At 40.3% G+C, this 15,785-nt stretch overlaps 1 protein-coding gene across 2 annotated transcripts in view; it reads left to right on the top strand.

Moving 5' to 3' along the window:
* The first annotated feature begins 3,543 nt into the window (after window positions 1-3,543).
* LOC110982766 (adhesion G protein-coupled receptor L2-like) overlaps window positions 3,544-15,785 on the top strand; it is a 39,546-nt gene continuing 27,304 nt past the window's right edge. Inside the window, exons 1-4 of one of the 2 annotated variants that reach the window (XM_022241407.2) lie at window positions 3,544-3,813; window positions 7,167-7,247; window positions 12,297-12,482; window positions 13,875-14,135. In XM_022241407.2, the coding sequence (XP_022097099.2) occupies window positions 3,747-3,813; window positions 7,167-7,247; window positions 12,297-12,482; window positions 13,875-14,135 (595 nt within the window). In that variant the 5' untranslated portion in view covers window positions 3,544-3,746. The remainder of the gene's footprint in view (window positions 3,814-7,166; window positions 7,248-12,296; window positions 12,483-13,874; window positions 14,136-15,785) is intronic. The other variant, XM_022241406.2, reaches the window with a different exon arrangement.

A 15,785-nucleotide genomic window follows, 5' to 3' on the forward strand; every position in this document is an offset into this window, starting at 1 on the left:
AGCTTCAGAGCATGGAGGCTAAAAGTGGTAGCAAATTAGTCAAAGTTGAGTTCTTCATTAATTGCGTCCATCCATCAGAGTGCCACTCGACGGTACCGTGCTCGATTGAACGTGTCCGGCTTGATGACACTGCGCTTGCGTCAGCTATAAAGACGCCAAATTCACAGGCTTTCATGGTAATGATAGGCCACGGTATTCCAGCATGACTGTGCCGTGTATTCAATGATGCGAAAAATGTGTAAAATAGTGTGAATAATTCAGTGGTGCAAACAGGTGAAACAGTGTGAATAAGCAATAAGCAGCGAGAGCATTTTTATAATGCCCATTCCGTACAATGGAGTTAAGAATTGAAAGTAATGACTTTAAAATTGATAATTAAAATAATCGCCAGTATGAACAGCCCCAAAGGGAAAAAAAGGACAAGAAAATTATAAAAATTATCCATGTCGAATCATTTGTTTTATTTTTAAAGAATTTTGAAAAGACATTTCACCTACAAGAAAATTGGAAATGGCCTTTAAATGGGTTGTGCTCTATCAAGTCGGTAATATCTTTCGTTTTCGCTCGCCATAAGTACAATTTGTTGCATATTATGTACATTCGATCCCCCACCCAAAAATCAGGTACTCAATACCTGTGCCAGATTTTAGTCTTCAAATGATGAATCATAGAGCATGAACAAAGTGGCTGGGCTCTTGCACAAAATATTTTACACAAGTGGCTTACTGTTTTATTCCACTCTCTCCATTTAAGTAAACTTCCCACTCACAGAAGCCCTCAAAAAAATAAAGCGTGTTCTATGTCCCAACGTTTACAATTTCACTCTGTTCATGTAAGTAAACCTCTCCAAAGCCCCTGAGAAACAACACCACCATGCTGTAAGTTCTAACATTTAACATGATGTCAAAAACTGTTTTTCGCAACTGAGCAAGTTAGAGCTTCAGTCGCTATCATTCTTTGGCAAAGAGGGCGCTACGGATATTTCTTGAATAGCAAAGTTTCTGCTAAAACGTACAGTATGTTTTCGGGGTTGAAATGGTGCACTGATTGCACGCGAAGCTGGTCAAGGCAAGACGAAAATATGTCTGCTGCCCTCTGTTGTTGCGGTCTTCCAAAGTTGCATTAAGTTCAACATACGCTAACCTGTCGATAGAGTCCTAACGCAATGGTTACATGCCGTCCCTCCCTCCATTGCCAATAATTAGGCTCCTTTGATGTTTTGAGTTATAAATACAGTCACGTGTTGATAATAACGAGTCAAAAAATATCTTCAAATGTATTTTTCACCGTTAGCTTTATGGTTCTATTGTTCATATTATCCCCACACTCGTCGAAGCTTGTACTGAAATAACGCCAGAAACTACCATCCACTGGCTGTCAGTGGCACTTGCTCGAAGTTACGAGTGAGGCCAACAAAATATCCTCACAGCTGAACTCCGGACGTTTTATTGTCATGGAAGGAATGCCTGCGAAATGCCTGACAAATGTTGGCAGTGCCACCAAGAACCTCTATCTAGACCGAATGCGTGATTATTTTCTAAATCTTTTAGAACGCCTCTAAAGGAATATTGCCGGGGGTATCGATACAGTACTCTCGTATGAAATGCCGACTTGTTAGACTCACAGCACCCTTGCACAGAAGGCATGTATGTACCAACTCCTTCCCGCATGCATTTCGCATACTAATTTTCACTTTTCAAAATTAACTTTCATGCTTTATACCATCGTCCCTTAATGTCAATAACACTATAAAATAGTGCTATGTCACTTTTCGCTTATAATGGCTACTCATCCATGCATGCCTCGTAGAAAATGAAAAGGCAAACTCATAAAAAAGCGAATTATTGCTCTATGTATATTGGCATATTTGATGTGCATAGTCTTAATGCCATATCGAATGGCACATACCACAATGAAAAGAGATGTTGTGTGATGTTGGTCCAGAGGGAAAAAAAGGAGATAAATTATCCCATCTAGTCAGATATACAGGAATACTCAGTAGGATTGGGTATAAGAGAACGTTCGTAAAATATGTACATGCACAAAATGCTGACCTTAGACCCTCAGTGCCCCGAGCGCAAGACAATTAAACGTGATGTTCCGAACCCCCCCCCCTATGAATGTGTAGACCATGTTATTTATGACTCTTCACACCAATGGCGCTGGTACTGCATTATGGTGAGACTTTAAATGGTTGGGGTAATAGGTTATTTATTTCACGATTTTCGATTAATGAAAGCTGGTAACGGTAGGTATTTGCGAAAGTACATTAATTTCATGACAATAATGGAGATTAAAATATACGTATTGCCAGGGATCCCCGTAAAAGTGTATACATTGTCAAAAACGACCCCCCCTTGCAAAGGTATTTTAAGCAGAGACGGCTTTGTAATTGCTGAACCTCCTTAGGTTTTGTATACGACAGTGTCATTCCTGGATTTACTGGTGAGTGTATGATCTCTCGCCGAGAATTCTTCACATTAAAAATAAAATGCACTCATGAACCATTCGTACCAATCTTATTGGAAGCTTAATGGTGCTTTCACAAAGGCCACTGACTTTTGGAGTGTCTATAAGAACAAGAGGCAGCAACTTATCTACTGCAGATCCGTAAAGCTCGACCATATTTGTCCACTAAGCCCCCCCCCCAAGTCTCCGGTTTCTGGCCAGAGGCCGGCGCCAAAAGTGGTTCAACGACGCGTTTTTTTTATCCCTCACTTTTTTCCATAGAAATAATGTACACGCACATGTGCACATGGCCTTGGTATTATGAAAAGTGTGATTAAACAACTCTGTGCTAATAAAAAAGGCCACAAAATATGACAAGCATGAATTCACAAGTTGATTTTTGAGGAAAAGTTTCTTTTTTCCTCTCACTCGAACAGCAGGCTTTTAATCTGGGCAAGCTTAGTTCATAAATGATGGCATCTGAAAAAGAGTGCCCGACTAGAAATTCATGGGGGCCTAATGTCTTTATTGTACATATTACTCAACCGTGCTCCATCTAAAACACGTTAAACTTACGCCGTGAGCAGGATTCTAGTCAATCAAGCAAGTTTGGCAGGTTTTGGGCATTGTATTTTACCAAATAAAAACGTCTTTATTTTGCCGACGCGCAGGTCTACCGCGACGCGCACGCAAGCATTATGTGCCTTCATCCCTACCTTCACATCTTTTCCCTTCCCGACACTCGCTCTGTTCCTTAACACAACAGGTTGGGTACCAATCACTATTGACATTTTCCTCCAATAAAAACAGGCAGCAACCAGTTGCTAAGAGAAACTCTATCTCCATTAGATGAAGTTTGATGTTAAAAAACGGGGAAAATCTGGCATGCAAAATGTTGATTGCAACAACAATGGAACGTGTGGGAGCCCTGCGCGGCGCTTTCATACAAGTGAAGCGGAGTGCTCGTCATGCGTATAAAAACCTCGGACGAGCTTCATGAGTGTTGGCGCTCAAATCCATTCTCTCGATATATTATTTATGTTCCGTATGATAATCAGCATCAAACTGTATCAAGTACACCTATATATCCACCACAAATTGCGAGTGGTATCTCAGAGCATTTCCCGTGATCGGAGGCCGTGGGACAGACTATAGCTGGGCCTTACGATTTTTTTTGCTCGCCTCACGAGCTGTGTCTTTCACGCCCTGCTTGGTATCTCTACGTCGACGGCTTTGCGGTACCGTGGTGAATTCCAGCGAGGCGGGCTCTTTGCACTGCCCCGGTAATTTTGGGGATCATGGAGTGTTTAAGGAGCTGCATTGTTCTGGTGTTGTTGGGAGGGGCCAAGTTGTCAGCACCGACTGGTAAGACTTGTAGAAAAATCACTTCAAAACGATTTATGGAAATTGAATAACTGTTTTATGGTGAGGCAACAAGAAAACCTTGTTGGTCACAATTTGTACCCGTGCACCACACTATAAAAGTTGCAGAGATGGATAATGAACCCGATGTTACAAAGCAAACCCCACGAATCCAGCCTTCTTGCTGGGCGCGATGGCTGTTCCCACGGATCCGCTAATGACTTAGTTGTATTAGTAGCTAATGCTCACCTCTTCCTCAGTCATTCTAGCGGGAGATGGGGAGATAGGGAAATGATTCTATCGTGTTTGATTCATTGACATAGCTTGCTGCTCTTAATATCCTAACCACGTTCACTACATTCCAACCTTTACTACTCTGAAAGTTGCCGTTAGCCCCGTGAACCAAAAATGAATAATACTCATGGTAGCTTTTAGGTTGCTGGTTGCGTTGTGTTGTATTGCATGGTTGTGTTGTGTTGCATGGTTGTATTGTGTTGCATGGTTGTGTTGCGTTGCATGGTTGTGTTGTTTTGCATGGTTTTATCGTGTTGCATGGTTGGATTGTGTTGCATGGTTGTGTTGTGTTCCATGGTTGTATTGTGTTGCATGGTTTTATTGTGTTGCATGGTTGTTGTTCTGTGAAATGCTTTTAGCCCCATGAAGCAAAATTGTATGATGTCATAGTTGACAAGTATTTTACATTATTCATAGTCCAGCTTCAGAGCATGGAGGCTAAAAGTGGTAGCAAATTAGTCAAAGTTGAGTTCTTCATTAATTGCGTCCATCCATCAGAGTGCCACTCAACGGTACCGTGCTCGATTGAATGTGTCCGCCTTGATGACACTGCGCTTGCGTCAGCTATAAAGACGCCAAATTCACAGGCTTTCATGGTAATGATAGGCCACGGTATTCCAGCATGACTGTGCCGTGTATTCAATGATGCGAAAAATGTGTAAAATAGTGTGAATAATTCAGTGGTGCAAACAGGTGAAACAGTGTGAATAAGCAATAAGCAGCGAGAGCATTTTTATAATGCCCATTCTGTACAATGGAGTTAAGAATTGAAAGTAATGACTTTAAAATTGATAATTAAAATAATCTCCAGTATGAACAGCCCCAAAGGGAAAAAAGGACAAGAAAATTATAAAAATTATCCATGTCGAATCATTTGTTTTATTTTTAAAGAATTTTGAAAAGACATTTCACCTACAAGAAAATTGGAAATGGCCTTTAAATGAAAAGTCAAGCGATGGTACTGGTTGCTCTTAAACTTTGAGGGGGATTTTTGCTTTGTATTTTTAAAGGTGTAGGCCAGTGCACTTTCTTTGATGACAATGGAAATTGAACTAAATGTGAATCAGTCACGTCAATTAACGCGCAAAATGTAGGTAGACCAACTCTGAACATAATACTTTGAGTATTCTCAAAGATTTGAATACATTATGTATTTAAAGCATCTCCAACATTTGAAGACCACCGACCTACATGTTGCCTATCATATCCAGGCTGTCTTTAGCTCATCACCTAATATTTGACGCATCGTCTCGACTTCCTTCGCAAGTCAGGCGCGTAGCTGGGTGTTTGTTTTCTCATCAAAATAAAAACGAAGAAATGTCCTGCCGTTTAGGTGGAATTATTACTCACCAGTGCCACAAAGTCACTAAATACGATCACAGTCGATTACGAAATATTTTGGTAGCACAACATTCAATGCTTCTACAAGATACTTTCACCCCTCCTGGTTTACCGTTTGCAGTCTATTTTGCCGTCTCGACTTTTTTTCCCTTTTCTTGTATTGTCTGGATTTTACTCTTCATTTCTTCAGCCCTTTCATGCTGCCACGCCCCTTGTGTTGCAGCTGCTTCAGATAACCTGAAAAGCCCTTGAAATTTTAAGACCAATACAATTTTTCTGAGAAATCAGGAAGAATAGTCGACATCAAGGTCCAGGTATAGGCCTACACACGACAAATGTGCTGCTTTTTTCTGACGCAGCTGCCCAACTGGACGAAGGGGTCATTAATAGGCGTTACAGACTACAAACCAAACGACCCACTTAAAACAATCGTTCCTCCTCTTAATTTAATAGTTGTCTGCTTATTTCATTAATGGACATCCAACCATTATCGAAGAGAAAGCGGGCGGCTTGTGAGAAGAGCTTTGTGAGTCCGTTCCGCCTCCAAAACGGCAGCTATGTCGTCGGAATACAGTGGCTTCTTCGCATCTTATAAACAGCCTTTACGTAGAAAATAAAAAAGATATGGCAATTAAAATGGATTAATGGATGGCGTCAATCCCCATTACGGTGTGTATTAGGCAGCCTTTCATCAAGAAAAAAAAATTTTTTATAGATGTCGCGGAAACAACGACTCTCGACTAAGTTCATGTCACTGAATCAGATCAGATCGCTTCTGACCGGGGCATTGGTCACAAACTGTCCTGCAAACCAAATGCCAGAATAAACCATGAAAAAGAAATTGGCATCACACGTTCCCTCTTCTCATTCAAAATAAAGTTTTTAATTTGATTCATTATGGCTTTTTTAAAAATCAATAAGAAACTGGACGGGAAATGAGGTCTGCGTGCTAGAGTGAGACCGGCCTTCAGACACAACCCTTCGAATATCCTTACTGCCCGGAGGATGTTTGTCTATTAACAAAAAGCTTCCTGCCTGCGAAATATGGGCCGTTCTCATTCCATGAAATGGAGAAATTAAAAGTCAACAAAAACCCGTACCTTTTGCTCGCCGTGCCGCAACGGAGATGTTTGCATTTGGGTTGCCTCCGTGGTAACCAAAGATTTGAATCAAGGCTCATCAAGCGATTGGTGAAGCCTATCGCAGCAACATTTGTTGAATGATCTTAGAACAGTTTGTAAACCGACGCGCACTTTTCTTTTAGAATTTCTTCATACAATAACCTTGACTAGAATTTTCATGAGATGTACATGTACACGTAACGAATATCAGTTGTATATAAAAAATGCTCACCGATACAAAAAATCTTAGATTGTGTTTTAAGAAAAGTTTTTTCAAAATAGATTAGTCACCAGAAATTAAGAAGGACAAAGTACGAGGCTACATTAACTGAAATGCGTTTGGGAAACACACCAGGCATGCAGTGAATGTTATGCTGAGTTTTGACGGTAATCTTCCCCAGGGTCATGGGTTATTTTTTTCCATTGTGGAATAATACATCTTGAAAACACAGTAGGCTTATATAACATCATTATAAATTGCTCTTTGAAGAAAATTGAAACTTTTGGTTAAAGTAAATACCAGTCAATTTTAATCTCCAAGCCTGGTAGATATGGTTGCCTCATTATATACAATATTCACTTATCTTCCCTTTTGTTTAGTTTTGGCCTTCGGAGATCCAAACAGCGTGTTTTGCTATTCCAATCCCTGTCAGAACAACGGAACCTGTGTCAACATGCGACGTGAGTAGTCGACCATTTCCTTCATTAATGTTGTCGGTCTTTCCTGTGTGTTACTCACTGAAGACTGAATAACATTTTAGTTATTTGTACACAGATCAAATGCTTTTGAAACGTGCCATATCAGCATTAAGACTGTTGTGATCTTGTATCTTCTGACAAGCAAGTTTATGGACCACGTTTTACGTGTGAACAAAAGAAGCTCACGCCTCAAAAAGGGAATCTTGCATCGAAATAATTATGTGTGTATTAATACAACGCGCAGCTATCACTGTAAATCAAGATGTTTAGTTTCGAAACACATTATAGATTCTTTCATGCAACACCTTTGAAAATTTGGACACTTTTACAAAAGACTGTTTATCAACATAAACAAATTTGTCTGACACTCTTTTTGACGAATTGTCTGGTAAACAACAACATAAAATATGTCTCTGCCTTCAGGACTCCGTTAGAGTAAGTACTGAAATCGTATCAAAGAATAGCACAGCACAACAGCGAAGTATTCATAAATCAACTGTCCTGAAGAGAACATTTTTGGAGGCACTGCTGTTACTTTGTGCACTTCAAAACCTTTCAAGGTGGCTTACTATCTCACTTTGTGTGCTAGTATTCACAGTCATGAATTCTGATATTCTTTAAACACTTCAGTTGAGATGCTACATGTTAGAAATGCAAGTGTTTAAACAATAATTCTAATTCCATCTTTATATTTTGGCAAACACGTTAAGCGTAAAAGATATGTTTCCTACCTACCAGCCGCAAACATCTACGATGTAAACAGGAAACAAAAACTGCATATGTATTCTTTGCTTTATGTACTTTGGAGCAATTGATGCTATCATCAGTATCAACTTCTAATTTCCTATGTAAAGATGGTTGAAACATTCTGAACTTGCAACTCTTTAGGCCCTCATAGGGCGCACCCTTAATTACATGCATTTTAAAACTTCAGCCACAGAATTAATTTTGGAAAATGTTAAGACATCGTCATTTACATGCTCGCTTGCTCGCTTTATAAATTTCGCTGAAAAAAATCACGAGGGAAGACTTAAAGTTTGTCAACACGATTATCGATTAGATAATATTAAAAATAATGGTCTCTATATACGCAGTTCTGTTACCATATTCACCGTCGTCAGAAAATCCTCACAGTGAATACAGTTGAAAGTCTTCATGGCTTCAGGCTTGTGCATCGTTTCTGAGCGTAGGCCTACTTGACTTTCAGCAACTCTTTTCCATTTCACGATTGCTTCTCGACCTTTGATATTTTCACTAAACATGGAGATTCTGTACACGTGTGCGGGCAAAATGGCACAGTTTAAATCTTTGAGTTTTAGACACAGGAAAACATGTTTATATTCCATTACAAACCTGATTGACGGTGATGATTGGTTTTGTCATTTGTCTCTTCCCCTTTGCAAAAGCTGTTGTCTTTTCCACAAATGAAATGTCAGGGAGAATCCTCTTCAGTTCTTGCATCATGTAAAACAACAACTTCAAATGGCAAATTTGAACTTACATATCGTGAAGTAAACATGGCATTATGTTTCCATATTTGTGGTAGTGAAAAATACAATAGATGTATTATTTTAAAGCATACTTTTTAAAGCATAATTGTTGCAAAATTGCTTATTTAATAATCGCAGCGTTAAAGAAATGCAAACCTGTTCTGAGCATTATTATTTTAAAAATATACACTGTGTCTAACGTTATAACGCCAGCTCCGTTGAGCAGTAGGGGGGGCTGAAGTTCTATGCAGAGTTTCAGGCTGACGTGTAAGAGCTAATCATGTGGAGGATTGTGCCTAGCGACCCCTTACCACGCATGCTCTCTGGTAAGAAACTTGAAGCGCCCTCCGGCGAGCTTGACACCCGTTCCCTTTTTTTTGTCTGAAACTCTCACCAACCAACTAGGTGCAGATCCATACGGGGTCAACCCCATGCCCTGACACCAAAAATGAATAAATCAATATATAAAATAACAATTACAGTTGTAACAGAAATATGACACCTTGAAAGTAGTAACGGCATTATACGCGTCCGCCTACCCGAAACAATTGGACACTACAACATTGGGCCAAACTTTCCTCTCCGAGGAAAACATTCCTTGATTTGCCCCTTCCAACTTTCGATAAGTTTATTTGAAGACCGAACTGTGCCAAAATGGCAGCTTGGATTCTACTCCTTGGCCATTTTAAAAGGATTTTAATATGGTGTGGTGCCCGGTAGGCGCTTCATACATACATTATATTTTATTGCATTGAGGCTACAGAGGCCGTTTACCTGTTAATAATTTACGCACCCAACTGACTACAAATCAATTAAGGAAAATGTTCCAACCTTTTTGCAGATACAGACAACAGAAACAGCCTGGCGTCACAGTTCCAGGAAAAAACAAATGAATGCATTCAGTACATGACTCGTAGTTTCATATTACAAGGATGCTGTCTTGTGCAATGAATGATGTTATGCTTTTAGGGAAAAAGTATAATAATCTAGGTTTGGGTATTATTTTTCCTGCATGGTATGATGTGTTTCTGGCCAGCACAGTAATTACATTCACACTGCATTTTCCTTTTCGCGTTATGAACACTCATTGGGTTGGGGGAAATGAACGGGCGAATTGAATTTATGCATCGATTGTCCAGTCATTTAGAGAGTGGGACCAACACTCGATTTTCAGCTTCGTGGAAGAACGACCAGTCAATGAAATGACCCCACTGCTCTGTTCCCTATGACAATGCCTTTCAGAAATACCGAACTAGATCATTTGCGCGATGATCGAGGAGCCTTCTACGGCTGTTTCAGCTGTCAGTGAGCTCATTCCAGAAAACTTGTCTATTACTCTGTGATAAATGTTATGACTGATCGCATCAAACCATAAAGGCCCAACTACATAATTTTTATATTAAGCAGGCACATTGCGGCGTTTGACTCACCATGGAAACTTTGCTTGTTTGCGAAATAATGTTATAAAATTGTACCATTATAGACTGCTTGAAATACTGTTGTCCAAGACTGTGTAACGCAGTAGGCCTACTATCCGCTTCCAGCAGGAGCGAAAGAGGGAATGAAATTAACAGCTTTGGTACACACCACAGATATATAAAGGCATAGACCACCAGGTCCGATGCAAAACTACAGGGGCTTTACGTGATCTGCGCGGCGCCCGACTAAAATCAAAACTATGGGCAAATGCGCCCCTCAGCATGAGTGAATTATTACCCGTACTTGAAGAATTCCAGTTATAAAATTCTATGAAGCCATTTTTCGATTGTAAAGAAGCCCTCTTTTCATTTAATCTGGTCCCTAGGGATTCAAAACAATGTAATTGCAACATCTGAAAAGAAGACTTAGCAGTACAGAAGAGAAAGGTGAACGCATTTCGGGAGCACATGTAAACGAATACAGGCAATATACGTGCGCTGCGCGTGATGCGCATACAAAATCACGGTTTTACGCGCAAGACCGGCGGTCTATGTGTTTATCGACAAGAATATATAATATCAAATCAGTGCTCTGAAATATGTGATTGCCGAGCTTTCGGTAACTGACTACCTTCTGATCACGGTGCTACGCAGCCCTTCCATATTTCTCTGGTCTATGCGTTTATATGTCTGTGGTACACACATTGATCTCCATTATATAATGGATGGAGATCAATAGTACACACTCACCGCATAGGCGCGCAAGTTTATGCGCGTTTGACGCGACGCACGCTAAGAGCGTGCAGTCCGGAATGTATGGTCTTCGCGCGCCCGCCAAGCGCTTACAAGAATCTGGGCCCAATTTCCCGGTGCTGCTTACCGCAGAATTCCACGCTTACGGTCTCCATTCAGCGCTAACCGCGCTAAATTCTGCGCTAACCTGTTAAGCACAGAATCCTTAATTACGGGATGTACGCATGCGTACAAACCAAAATTCCTCACTAACCTGTAAAAATACGTTCGTCGTAAGCACAGAATTTTCTGCCACGGTAAGTGCTGATTTTCCGCCTGCGGTAAGCCTGCAGCGCCTTGAAATTGGGCCCTAGTTGGGAAACTTGGTACCATCTGTGCTTCTTTCGCCGGTGCACTTAGCTCAGGGCGGGTATTGATACTCGCCTTTTTGAGCAATGGTCGCCAGCCTGCGCGTGTTGCAAAATGTTCGAGATAGAGCACTGGCTCTTGGAGCTGAAACCAGTCTTTTTTTCCTTCGGGAATGATACATCTGCATAATTATTAGAAAGATTGTTTCCTTTGTACTTGGAGGCATTTTCACAAATAGCCTCGATAGAAGCTGGACGCGTATCTTTTATAATTTTTCGACATTATTGATCTTTCTTATTACCAGAATGAAAGGTGGAAATTGGAAGCGGAATTAATTAGTCCTATAATGAGGCGTTTGCACGTGCTTATTGCTTTTTTGGAGATTTACTTCCATAATACATGGTTGCCACCCATGGACACTAATTCTGGCTATCCCTATGTAGTATGGAAACTCGAACAGACCAGAAAAAAGAAAAAAAAATGGATACATAAAAAGAAAAATTCCTACTGTACTCGTGCGAATAGCAAAAAAACAAACAAACACCCCAACAAACATGTGTTGTTATCATGTGCGTTATGATCATAAAGCAGTGGTATTCAACGTGGGGGGGGGATAGGATTATTCCCCAAAACGAGGGTCCAAAGTTTGTCATCCGTTTCAGGTTGAATTACCATCTCTAGAATGCTGGCGCTTTCACTTTCTAACCACACACGCACACCCATGAAAAGCAATATTTCTTGCAATGGGAAGGACAATTTGCCGCCGTCTGCTGTGGGATGCGCCCCTAGTGGCAACGGTTGTCTTGGAAATCACTCCTACAAAACTTGGTGAATTTCATAACAAGTCAGAACCACAAATTAACTTGGACTGAACAATGACGAAGATCCAGTTAATCATTTCATTTAATTTAGATTGGATGATTTGTGGTGGACTTGCATGACTTGCCTATAATATAGCAGAAAACTGTCCTTGAATGAGAAATCATGGAATTTGTCTGCTGAAGCGTCTTATATCTTTGCAGGTCCGGGAAGTGACCAGTCTCTATCCTTTTGCAAGAACGATTTATGTTACAAGCTGATCCTGGAAAGGAACACTTGGGAGGAGGCTACAATAGCATGCAGCGTGATGGGTGCATCCTTGGTTAGCTTAGATACCAGCGAAAAGGAGCAGGCCCTCGTGAATACAATCAAAGATCACCGTCTGCACAGTGAGTGAAACGCAGTTGCTTGCGGCACCAGCGAGTAATTACGAGGGAAAAGCACGAACATAATTAACATGTAAACAACTGTAGGTTATCGATTGGGCAGATTCATTGATGCAGAAATGAATCTAAATATACCACACTCGAGGCGTGTTTCTAGTTCGATACATGCACTTGGTTTGGTTTTATTTTTTAACCTGAAAACCTTTGCGGACATTATGTAAATTTAGACGCCCACTTTTTAGAATTCTTTTATTTAGTTTTGTGAATTGCTTTATTTGTTTTTCCATTTTTGCCGTTTAATTACCAACATTCCCCCAGTCCTTGGACTGCCTTTAGTGATTTAAAATTTAGTTGCGTTTTGCGCTTTTTTTGTATTCATGAAATTTCTTTCTCTTTGTTTAATTGTGTTTCTTAAATTTATTTACTAAAAACACAAGGAACGCAGTTTTCATTCCAGAGACAAAAGACTAATTACTTTGGTGAGTGTCATAACATGGTTAAGCCATACCGTGGAATGCCATACCTTCTCTTGGAAAATTTCATCATAAATCGTCTATGATTATATAGGATGATTGGCTGAGATACGACCGCCTATACTGTGGATCTGTAATTACAACCATGGCGGCATGCATTGTCCAGACATTAGAACCCGTGTAAGGTGATTAGGGGTCGTGGTTTGTCCGCCTCCATGGGGAATGTACTCAAAATAATCCAATGTTATTGCTCGCATCTCTCATAACTATGGTCGACGCGACCTAGAGGGAGGTATATTTGTAGTGGCACTCCCAAACATAAGTAAAGTCCTTCAGTTCCTGGCAAAATGTCCTTCAATTCCTTGGGTGATTATTAGATATTTGTAATGTTATATTTAGAACCAGGGATACGTACCCCCCCGCCCTGTACAAACGCCTCTTTGCTGACTTTACCCTTCAATTTCTTGCGTAACGCGAGATTTGTTTGTTCTCCAAAGGTAAATATGAGACAAAGGGAATCTTTTTTATCTTGTTTTCCCAGAAATGTCCCACGTTTTCCGAGAACTCTGAAATTCTCCAAAAAAGTTAATAATACTTTCTGTTTTTCCCCTGAGAACTTCCTTTCCATGGAAGGATTACATTTCCTCTGTTCCTTCACCCTGTGATCACTGGATGCATCTTGGAGAAGGGAAAAATGAGTGAAGGGATTTTATAATGTGTATTAATTACAAAAAGAGAAGGGCAACGTCACTCTTTCATTTCCTTTCCTTCCAAAAATTTACGCCAAAATTAATTTATCCTTACACCTCCCGATGAAGTGTTTATTCTTCCTTCACATGAAAAAAAAATAAATAATTCGGTCACCAAACAATATGCTCCTGAAAATTTGCTTTCCCTGTCTCGACACTTTCTGCCTATACAGGAACACAGTCCTCCCCGAACAACCCGGGTGGGTTCTGGTCCAGTGGCAACAACTTACTCTTGGAGGACCAATGGACCTGGGGAGCGGACCCTAACCGTCCTGTGATGTCCGGTTCGTTTCCTCCCTACGTGAGCCGCACTCGTCGTTGCCTGATGCTGAACACTGACTTAATGATATGGTCCAGGATACAACTAGCGACTGAAATTTGCGAGAGGCGCTTATACTTCGCCTGTGAGCTGACGCCTGAGGCTCTGTACCAGGGTAAGAAAAGTAATGAATATTTATTTTCAAGGTTAGAAAGTATTTAACTTTCATTGTAATTTCAACCATACAATGCAGTAATAATTGCACATTTTTGTCACAATGAAAACACAGTTGCGTTTTGCAAAAAATATTAAAATTAAGAATTCATGAGAAAACAAAGAAACAGTGATTTTCCACACATGCGTAACACTAAAGTATATGATTGATTCATGTGAGCAGTTGAAAGTTTTTGTCCATCCCTATCCAAGTAAACTGCTGAATTTATTATTGCATTTTGACATTAACTTGGGTCGTTCATTTCAACACTCACTTGCAAAGAGCTTTACCATTTGGGTCATTTTTAATCACTGAAGCGGAGGGGAAAACACGTTTCCCTTTTTTCACGATAGGTTTTCATTATAGTATTTTTTAGTCACTGAGTAGTACGATGAATAACCCTTAAAAATAAAAAGCCTACTTTTCCAGAGATAGGAATGAGCGTGGACAACTGTGTCATCCTTCCACTTATAGAAGGTTTACATGGTTGTCATATTCCAGGCCAGTTCTTTTGCTCTATAGGGTATGCACAAAGGAGGTCTCCCTGAGGCACAAATGAACTGCCCAGCAAAATGTCTACCACGCAAAGCCTCTATTGAAGCAACGTTCCTCTCCCAGGTTTTTACTTGAGCAAGTTACTGCGCTGCATTTACTGCTTAACAGTCTCCGTGAATTAAACTACCCAGCACAAAATTGGCTATTACCCTTTGAAAGTAGGCCTTGTAATGAGCTGAATGAAAAGCCTTTCGCGCTGGCGGAATAAAAGTGATCCTTTGGGAGAAACATCGAAACTGTAGCTAAATGGACTCATAATGGAACTGCTACCCGTTTCGCCCTTAAATTTCAGGCAGAATCACGAGCATAATCTTGGCAGCGCCAGGAAAGGTATTCATATACCAATTTTATTAGAGGAGAAATTTTCAGGAAGGCAGGCACAGGGAGCATTCTTCCCTAAGAGCACTTATCAAAAACGACTGTGGACTCTTAGCACTGTAAAATCTCATGGACTGTAAATTTTGTATGAGCAGTGTCGCTTCCATTATTGGATTGTGTGCGACTCGCTGAGCATCAAATGACAAGTTGCAAACTAGCATTTAACATTTACAGTCTGTTCCACGTAATGCACATTCCCCATTGACGTGGGAAATTGTTTCAGTATAATTCTTGGAAGGAGTGAGCAAATTTGGATACTTGGTTTAAGTCTGAATTAAATCCTCTAAGCTGTAATTGACGAAAGAGAAGCTGTAGCCATGACATGGATGAGATATACCAGGGTCTTGTCCCGATGGTAACCCTTAATGCCACTTGACTTCTTTTCAGGAACTTCAGCGATCGAGTGCCTTCTAGCGGCAAAAGCTATTTTTCTGACACATTTTTTTGTATTATGTTTATTGGTTCATTTTGGCTCTATAACCTTTTTACCTCGTAAAGATACTTGGAGGGAGACAGGCATAATTCTTTGGAAGATGTGGAATACATGTAAACTATGACCAAAAGCATAACTTTTAACTCAAAGTTAATGTGACCGTGCACAAAAAAAGAATAATACATGTTCATTCAATATTCCATTCCATGAGGCGAGGCTGACAAGAACCGAATGTCACCAAATAA

Source organism: Acanthaster planci, linkage group LG12 (genome assembly GCF_054643075.1).
Source record: "Acanthaster planci isolate LZ-2023a linkage group LG12, COTS_SCS, whole genome shotgun sequence".
NCBI lineage: Eukaryota > Metazoa > Echinodermata > Asteroidea > Valvatida > Acanthasteridae > Acanthaster > Acanthaster planci.